The sequence below is a fragment of the Microtus ochrogaster genome, chromosome 1 (assembly GCF_000317375.1).
Source record: "Microtus ochrogaster isolate Prairie Vole_2 chromosome 1, MicOch1.0, whole genome shotgun sequence".
Classification (NCBI taxonomy): domain Eukaryota; kingdom Metazoa; phylum Chordata; class Mammalia; order Rodentia; family Cricetidae; genus Microtus; species Microtus ochrogaster.
The window spans coordinates 37,153,001-37,163,373 of NC_022009.1; the positions used below are offsets into that span (position 1 = coordinate 37,153,001).

The 10,373-nt window shown below is 38.7% G+C and overlaps 1 protein-coding gene across 1 annotated transcript in view; it reads left to right on the forward strand.

Annotated features, from left to right (window-relative positions):
* Catsperb (cation channel sperm associated auxiliary subunit beta) overlaps nt 1–10,373 on the forward strand; it is a 185,433-nt gene that overhangs the window by 1,065 nt on the left and 173,995 nt on the right. The window contains exon 2 of the mRNA XM_013349585.1: nt 3,499–3,587. Within this exon, the coding sequence (XP_013205039.1) occupies nt 3,499–3,587 (89 nt within the window). The remainder of the gene's footprint in view (nt 1–3,498; nt 3,588–10,373) is intronic.

Genomic DNA, 10,373 nt, shown 5'->3' on the forward strand with positions numbered 1-10,373 from the left:
CTTGAGTTTCTAGAGTTCCTCCTGTCTCTGCCTCCCTAGCACTGGGATTAAAGGTGTGAACCATCACCACTCAGCCCGTGGTTCAGTTCATTTCTTCTGAGGATGGTGAGAGAATGATGTGGTCTGGTCTCTCCTGTGAGTTTCTAGATGATTTTCTTGTCCCTGTCTTTGCTTCATCTTCTCTTTTAGGTCCAAGTTTACTTAGCTAGGACACTAGACATTTTCAGTTGGAGCATCTTTTCAATGACCTCGTCCTCCGAATAGGATCACATTCTAGAGGTAAGGACTTCAATATGTGGATTTTGTTATAAATGACTGTATAAGAGATCCTTCGCAGGTCATGAGATGTATCACAGGGGGAGAACACTGACCTTAGGACAGTCACCATGGAAACTGGCCTGCTATTGCAGCTCCCTCGTGTCTGTTGGCTGCAAATACAACCCCAGAAAAGCCCTGGATAAAGAGAGCCAGAGACTTGCATCCTTACTATACCCAGCAAGAACATGCAAGAAAGCTTGGGACCATGTGGACTATTTCAAAACCTAGGTAGTCAGAATATTGTCAAGATAGTAAAAGAAAAAAAAAAGATTGTCAGTTTTATCATTCTTAGAGTGTTTATTAATCCAGGTTCTTGATCTTATAGTTGATCTAGGATCATGAATCTCACTTCACCTACTGTTATCGATATTGAAGAAAATCCCAACCCCCAGACTCTCTGTCTCTCTCAATGTCCATACTTTTACATATTTGAACTACACAGTATGAGATAAATTTAGAACTTAGTCATGTTGTGCATCTGTTCCAGGGTTTTGTTGGTGGCCAGTTGTGATGTGGGTGCTGGGGATCAGACCCAGGGAGTGTGTTGCTAGGCAGGCTCTCCACCTCCAGCTTCATCGTCTGCTTTCGTCACAGTATAGAAAGTATTTGTAACTTGAAGAGATGTTTTCTTCCCCTCTGTGTAGTTGTTTTTATGTCTAAAAACTCAAAATAATATTTTCAGAGTAACTGATTAGAAATTATTTATATTTATTTCAACAGATGGAATCACGACTTACATATGTTCTGATTCTACTTTTGAATGTGTTTGAATTTTCATCAGCAGTGATATATAATCAACGTAAGTATCAGACTCTTTCCTTTTAAGGAGTTCTTATTCTTATCCTTTCCTGATTTGCAGTTCAAATAGTGTCCATTTAATATTTTTGTCAGTATTTTCCCATCATTTTCATGTGTTATCTATTTACTCTGGCCCAGGTGTCTAATAATGTCATTGTGAATCCATTGTTATCAAGTTGTATATGCAAAGTTTTTAAAACAATACTTTGTCACTTTCAAGTCATAGAATGTTTACCATTAAAAGCAGATATTTTATTATTTGAACAGATATAAAAATCTTTTCCTTGATGCCTGAATTCTCGGGCTACCAAATTGAAAGTAGAATTTCCTGAACAAATACAAAGATAGAATTAGTTCACAAAACTTTAATAATAGAAAAATTTTGTTAAGGAAACATCCATTTCCATAGTGCACACATTTTTGAGATCTTCCTGCATCCTAGAATGCATGATAAAATACAGTGGTGTTTAATAAATGGATAGATAGAAGAATTCAGATATTCTATTCACAAATATGTTGCAGAATGTGATGAGCTACAAATTGTCCCAGTGTTTAGTTAGAACATTGTAGTAGGAATTTCTGACTTATATGTGGCTAGGAGCCAATATTGGAGAGTCACCGAAGGAGAGAAGTCAGAGAAAAGAGAGATTGTATCTGGCCGTGGAAAAGCAGGTTTTTAAGGCCGGCATTGTATAGAAGAGAACAGTCTGTCTAGGTCCTTAAAGTGGGTAAAATTTGTATGTACACATATGAGAAAGTGTGTGCTTCAAAGGCAGCATCGGACACGCGGTAAACAATCGTTTGGAGGTAGTAAACTGCAGACTGTGTGAGGGGCGCAGTGCATAGTTCAGTCTGACATGAAAGAAGGGATACAATTAAATTATTCTGAAACACTGGGAGCTGGTACATATAGAAGTGGTTGCATGTGAAGCAAAGAAATGTTGATTTCAAACTCTAATCCTTGGGAGGTACACTGATATGATAACATACACAAATTGAAAAAGAACACTGGAACAATTACATTGTACAGACAATGTGCAGTAAAAAGTAAATTTATTCTTAGTTCTTACTAAAATCTAATGCTAAGTTTTCCTCTAATTTTGGTCTAAAAATTCAGGCCCTTCCTGCAATGTCTTTTTATCTATCTATCTATCTATCTATCTATCTATCTATCTATCTATCTATCTATCTATCTATCCAAACTGCAATACATTTTCTGACTTCCATTATAAAGTTATGTCATGCCTAAAGTATCAAGGCTGGTCTAATTCAGTCCCTCCCTTCCACAATCCAGTGTCTCTAGCAGCTGTCATTCTCTGCTCAGCAGCATCCAGAAAGTTAAAGTCAATAAAGCACCATACAGAATCCAGATGCCCTGTCTAGTTCCCATCTCTACATTCTTTTTATATGTTATTTTATTCTCTTTTCAAAGAATTTATTATTTTAAACTATTCTTTCTATGAATGTCTATTCCTAAGCACCTAAGCACATTTTAAAACATATTGCACCTTTTTAAAAGTTTTCTTTGTCTGTACCTAGCATTACTAAGCATCTGCAGTGTTTTCTGGTCACGTGAGCCTAATTTTAAACTGCTACGTCTGTCACCCGGCATAGCTCACCTTAGTGCATGGCCCTGGTGGCTGGTTCCAGCCTGAAGGCAGTCTCTGTACACTGAGCCTATCTGAGAGACCTTGGTCACCAGGAAGACCTTGCAGGAAGCCACATTTGACTCAGTGTTTTGAACTTTTTTTTTTTTTTTAAAACTTTCTCAGGCCTTATGTGGATATATGTGGCTGGATATGTACACAGATTTTTTTCCTTTGATCTATCAGCTCACAAAAAAATTGACATGGAGACTTATTATGAAAGCTTAACCTTAGCTTAGGCTTGTTCCTAACTAGTTCTTATAACTTAAATTAAGTCATATCTTTTAATCCACATTCTTCTTTTGCTGCCAATAGCCGTTAAGATGCTGGCCCACTTTGGGCATGGTCACATGTACTATATACGCATATGTAAAAGTGTGTGTGGGGAGGGGTGCCTTGCGGCTGGATTCAGTTCTAGCTTCCTGCTCATGCAGAGGACTGCTGATCTCTGAGTCTACCCCTAAATAAAGTAATCTTTATTATACTCCATTCTGGACTAGTGTGGGATTATTTTATTATAAACTGCAACATTTTTTTTTTTTTGAGACAGGGTTTCTCTGTGTTTCAGTCCTGGCTGCCCTAAAACTCGCTCTGTAGACTAGGCTGGTTTTGAACACACACAGATCCACCTGCATCTGCCTCCCAAGTATTGAGATTAAAGGCGTGTACCACAACTAACAGACTTTTCATGTAAGTCCTTTTAGCTTGACCGATTTTTGTTGTTTTTGTTTTTTAGGTGATAATGAGAAACACTTTGTTTGCTCCAGCGACCAGTTACCCAGTGACCAGAAAATAATCAAGTTGTATCTTTCCACTCACAGTTTGGTAAAGTCCACTAACTGTATGTACTATAGCCCTTTGGTCCCTTTCAAGGCCAGGTTTAGAAGCAGTGACACTGCAGTCTCTCAAGTGTCTTCTCCTGTCCAGACAGGAAGGTGAGATTCTATGGATATGGAATTGTGTCTGTAGTTGGATAGGGTAGTATATTTCTAGCCATTGAGAATCCTGGGTAGCCATGCTCTGTGGGTGTTGTTAATACATGATGCCAACTTCCTGCTTCTAGACCACCTGCAACAATCTTCATCTGATATGGAACCAATTTGTTCTTTTGAAGTTTGACAAAGTAGCCTGTCAGAGAAACGTACCTCACATGATCGTAGGAAAGAAATAGTCCTTGTATAATAGGGACCGTGCTGCTGTTGTCATTTGTGTAAGGGGTGGTGTGATCTTTCTGTAGAAGACCAGCTTTGACAAAATTCATACGTTCTGGGGTAGGAGTGTGAGTTTTAGAATTATTAAGCAAAAGGAAGAGAGATATGAGAGAAGAGACAGAAACACAGAACAGCCTCGGGAGGGAAGTTCAGTGAATACTGAATTTGCCTCCCCCGCCCCCACCTGCTTATATACATAACTCCAAAAGGGAGCGGGAAGGCACCAGATTTCAATAACATGATATAAGGAATAGACTTGTATTCTTTGATCTTTTGTCCAGGTGGAGCGGATCCGAGGAGATCCATCTCTATGCTCCAATCACTAATTAACCACACCCTTGCTCAGACTCTCTCGTTTGTAGCCACGTCTGTTGTCGACAATTTTGAGAGAGCAAAAATAAGCTCAAACTCTGTGACCTCCAGTCAAGGTGGAACAGGCTCACAACTCTGTGGGCCCTCATACCTTTGCATTCAAGCGATGGGAGACTTTTCAGTAGTCAAACAACAAAATAAAACAAAACAGAACATTAAAATAGTCACAGGCTACCACCATGTATAATGGCTTAGTGAAAGAGAGCTTGTCAATCGTGCTTGAATCCTTGGGCTCGATATGAATGCACACGTGCACACACGCATGCATGCACACGCACACATGTCCACACACATGAACACTCACACACATGCCTGCACACGCACACATGTCCGCACACATGAACACGCACACACATGCATGCACACGCACACATGTCCACACACATGAACATGCATGCACACACACAATGGAAAATTCAGAGAGCAACTGCTAGCAAAAACAGGTGTTAATAAAAAAACCACACAGATTATCCAAAATTAGATGACAAATACAATAAAAACACAGAATAACATTCCACCAAGACACATAATTTACCTCTAAGTCCCCTTTAACTTGGTCCCTAATTTCTGCTTGATGTACCAAATAAACACTTAGTTTAAGTTTTGAATTTATAACTCTTGAGAAGCCTGTGCCCTTTTTTGGTTGTGATTTTGTACTATAGGAAAGGGAAGGCAGACTTACATACAAAGCTGGGGTCAAATCTTGTGCCTGCTGTTTATGGCTGTATGCCCTGACACAGATTACTTAATACTTTGGTTTCAGTTTTTCTATTTTAAAAATTATTTGTAGAATTTTTTATTTTATTTTATTTGTATGGATGTTTTGCCTGCATCTCCATATGTGTGCTACATAGATGCACATGTGTGTGTGTGTGTGTGTGTGTGTGTGTGTGCGCGCACGCGCGCGCATACATGATGCCTATGAAGGCCAGAAGAAAGCATCTAGTAGTTGGAGTTAGAGTTATTGCTACAATGTGAGTTCTAGGAATTAAACAAAAGTCCCGTGGAAGAGCAACAAGGCTCTTAAGTGCTGAGCCATCTCTAGTTTCTATTTCTAGTTTTAAATTAGCATTCTAACCAATTTATACATAATCATAGTGAAGTACTTGTCACCTTGGCATTATTTCAATCATTACTTATTACTTACATTTTTAAAGTATTTGTATTACAATCAAAGTGTTCTGTGTTCATTATGAAACTTGATCTTCATGCATGACCTTTCCCAAGGGAACTCTTTTGCTCTGAGGACTCTGTTAAAAATAAGACTTCCCAGACCAGACCAGACCAGACCAGTAAGCTGTCTGGTAAGGAAAGGCAGCTGCCACCAAGCCTGATGGCCTGAGTTCGATTAACGAGTCCCACATGGTGGACAGAACTGAAGGCCTCACATGCATGCTGTGGCATAGATGCTCATACATGCATGTGTAGACAAGCCCACCCCACCACAATAAAATTTTAATTAATGTTTTAAAATCAGACTTTATCAACACCTCTGTTCCAACTCTCCCTTCACCATTTTATTCTATAGTTGATGCTATATTTATTCTATTGGTCTGTCTTTCCCTCCATCATCTACAAATTTACTCATTACTCCAGCCAACAAGTTTGTCTTCCTGACACGCCTCACTAGACTGTAAATTCTACAGTGGCTGGGAGTTTGTCAGTTTTACTCACTTCCATATTTCAAACACTTTCCACTCTGCCCAACTTATACTAGATATTTTTAACGTTGTTGTCAAGGCCTACTCCTTTATTTCCATTATTTAGGCAGGATTGGGGTCTTCCACTTAACTCAGAATAGCCTGGGATTCAGTATTCTCCTGCCTCGGCCTTCTAAGCAGTAGAATTACAGGTGTGCACCTCTGGGCTGTTTCCCCGTTTTTTAAGGTAGAGAACCTGAAACTTAGCAAACTCCCAAAGTATTCTTTTCACTTTCACAAAGTATTCATAAGATTCACTTATTTTATTTTCTGTGCATGCCTGTTTTCACTACATGTATACATGCGTATCATGTATAAGAACGGTGCTTAGAGAGGTCAGAGGAGGGTGTTTGATCCCCATAACCGTAGCTACAAACTGTTGTGGACAACCATGTGTGTGCTGTGAATGGAACTTGGGTTCTCGGCATGAAGAGTTCCTAACCTCTAAGCATCTCACGAGTCCAAGACAAAGTTATTTTTTTAATTTTTAAAATTTTTTTTTCAAAGATTTATTTATTTATTTATTTGTATGTATGCAATGTTCTGCCTGATTAGAGGCCTGCACACCAGAAGAGGGCACCAGATCTCATTATAGATGGTTGTGAGCCACCATGTGGTTGCTGGGAATTGAACTCAGGACCTCTGGAAGAGCAATAAGTGCTCTTAACCTCTGAGCCATCTCTCCAGCCCCCTAATTTTTAAAATTTTTAATTGATTTTATTGTGTTCTACATTTTTCTCTGGTCTCCTCCCTCCTTCTCCCCTCCCCTTCTACCCTCTCCCATGATCCCAATTTACTCAAGAGATCTCGTCTTTTTCTATTTCCCAATAGATTAGATCCATGTATGTCTCTCTTAGGGTCCTCATTGTTGTCTAGGCTCCTTGGGATTGTGCATTGTAAGCTGGTTTTCTTTGCTTTATGACTAAAAGCCAATTATTAGTGAGTACATATGATATTTGTCTTTCTGGGTCTGGGTTACCACACTCAATATGATGTTTTTTAGCTCCATTTGCCTACAGAATTAAAAATGTCATTATTTTTCTCTGCTGTGTAGTACTCCATTGTGCAAATATATCACATTTTCCTTCTCCATTCTTTTATTGAAGGGAATTTAGGTTGTTTCCAGGTTCTGGCTATGACAAACAATGCTGCTATGAACAATAGTTGAGCACATGTCTTTGTGGCACAATTGAGCATCCTTTGGATATATACCCAAAAGTGGTATTACTGGGTCTTAAGTAAGGTTGTTTCCTAATTTTCTGAGAAATCACCACACTGACATCCAAAGGGGCTGTACCAGCTTGCATTCCCACCAGCAGTGCAGAAGTGTTCCCTTTCCCCACAACCTCTCCAGCATAAGTTGTCATCAGTGTTTTTGATCTTGGCCATTCTTACAGGTATAAGATGGAATCTCAGAGTTGTTTTGATTTGCATTTCTCTGACTAAGGATGTTGAACATTTCCTTAAGTGTCTTTCAGCCATTTTAGATTCCTCTGTTGAGAGTTCTCTGTTTAGGTCTGTAGTCCATTTTTTAAAAATTGGATTATGTGGTTTTTTTGGTGTCCAATTTCTTGAGTTCTTTGTATATTTTGGAGATCAGACCTCTGTCTGATGTGGGATTGGTAAAGATCTTTTCCCATTATGTAGGCTGCCGTTTTGTCTTGTTGACTCTGTCCTTTGCTTTACAGAAGCTTTTCAGTTTTAGGAGGTCCCATTTATTAACTGTTTCAGTGTCTGTGCTGTTGGGGTTATATTTAGGAAGTGGTCTCCTGTGCCAATGCGTTCAAGTGTATGTCCCACTTTCTCTTCTGTGAGGTTCAGTGTGGTTAGCTTTATGTTGAGGTTTTAGATCCATTTGGATTTAAATTTTGTGCATGGCGATAAATATGGGTCTATTTTCATTCTTTTCCGTGTTGATATCCAGTTATGCCGGCACCATTTATTGAATAAGCTTTCTTTTTTCCATTTTATATATTTTGTTTCTTTGTCAAAAATCAGGTGCTCATAGGTGTGTCTTCAATTCTGGGTCTTCAATTCAGTTCCGTTGGTCTTCCTGTCTGTTTTTATGCCAATACCAGGCTGTTTTCAGTACTATAGTTCTGTAGTTTTGAAGTCAGGGATTGTGATGCTTCCAGAAGTTTCTTTATTGTACAAGATTGTTTTGACTATCTTGGGTTTTTTGCCTTTCCATATGAAGTTGAGTACCATCCTTTTGAGGTCTGTGAAGAATTTTGCTGGGCTTTTGAGGGGTATTCCAATAAATCTGTACATTGCTTTTGGTAAGATTGCCATTTTTGCTATGTTAATTCTACCTATGCAAGAGTATGAAAGATCTTTCCATTTTCTGGTGTCTTCTTCAATTTCTTTCTTCAAAGATTTAAAGTTCTTGTCATACAGGTCTTCCACTTGTTTGGTTAGAGTTACTCCAAGATATTTTATGCTATTTGTGGCTATTGTGAAGGGTGATGTTTCTCTGACTTTTTTAGTCCATGTATCATCTGTATAAAGAATGACTACTGAATTTTTTGAGTTAATCTTGTTTTTTTTTTTTTTTTTTTGGTTTTTCGAGACAGGGTTTCTCTGTGGCTTTGGAGCCTGTCCTGGAACTAGCTCTGTAGACCAGGCTGGTCTCGAACTCACAGAGATCCGCCTGCCTCTGCCTCCCGAGTGCTGGGATTAAAGGCGTGCGCCACCACTGCCCAGCTTGAATTAATCTTGTATCCTTCTACATCACTGAAGGTGTTTATGAGTTTTAGAAGTTCCTTGGTAGAATTTTGTAAATTATCATATCATCAGCAAATAGAGTTTGATTTCTTCTTTTCTTATTTGTATCCCCTTGATCTCCTGTGTTTGCCTTATTGCTCTAGCTAGGACCTCAATATGTACTATATTGAATAGATATGGAGAGAGTGGACAACCTTGTCTTGTTTCAGATTTCAGTGGGATTGCTGGGAGTTTCTCTCCATTTAGTTTGATGTTAGCTGTTGGCTTGCTGTATATTGCCTTTATTATATTTAGGTATTTTCCTTGTATCCCTGCTCTCTCCAAGACCTTTATCATGAAGGGATGTTATATTTTATCGAAGGCTTTTTCAGCATATAATACAATGATGATGTAGTTTTTATTTTTTAGTTTGTTTATGTGGTAGATTAGTTTGATAGATTTTTATATGTTGAACCATTCCTGCATCTCTGGGATGAAGCTGACTTGATCATGGTGGATAATTTTTCTGATGTGTTCTTAGATTCAATTTGCCAATATTTTATTGAGTATTTTTGCATCAGCGAGTGAGTGAGATTGGTCTGTAAGTCTCTTTCTTAGTAATGTCTTTGTGTGGTTTGGGTATCAGGGTAATTGTAGCCTCATAAAAAGAGTTTGGCAATGTTCCTTCTGTTTCTATTGTCTGGAACAATTTGAGGAGTATTGGTATTAGTTTTTCTTTGAAAATTTCGTAGAATTCTGAGTTGAAATTATCTGGTTCTGGGCTTTTCCAGACAAAGTATTCTTAATTGGTAGGAGAGCCTTGAGATATATCTCAGTGTCTGTCTTAGGTTTTCAGTAAAATTCAGCATTTATGATGTGACATTTCCACAGCTATCTTTAAAATTTTTTTATTAATATTATTTTATTGATTCTTTGGGAATTTCATATTATGCCCCTCAATCCCACTTATTTCTCAGTTTTTCGGTATCTGCCCTTCACCTTTTAGTGTTGCCCCCTGACAAGGAAAACTAAAAATGAAATAAGATAAAAAAACAATAAATAAGATAAACATGCAAAAATATTTTAAATAAGGTAAAAAATGCAAGTAAGAATATTGATTTAATAAACAAACAAACAAACAGCAGCCCCTACTTGGTTCCTTTTTCTTTCCCACCTCTCCGTCAATTCTTCATTTGTCTTGCTGTCCTTGGTACCTGCTCTGCATCATGCAGTAGACTCTTTTGTCCAAAAAGTTTTACTTGCAAATGTTAATTGTGTAATGTGTTGTTGGTCAGGTTCAAGGCCCCCTGGCTTCTGGTATACTATCAATACTGGACCCTTATTGAAACTCCTCTCAGATATCCTGAAGTTACCCAAATCATGGAGATCCTGTGGTTACGGCTCCATAGGCCCAGTCACTGCCCATGCTCCAGCAGATCATATGTGGGGTAGATGTTGGGAAGTGTCCATTCATAGCCCCGAATGTGTGTCTGGTTGTAGCTGGGCTGTTGACTGGGCCACTGGGACAGGTAAGGCGCGGAGCTAGCTGTCACACACTGGTGATAAGAAGTAGGATCAACTTTCCCGTGTGTGTGTGTGTGTGTGTGTGTGTGTGTGTGTGTGTG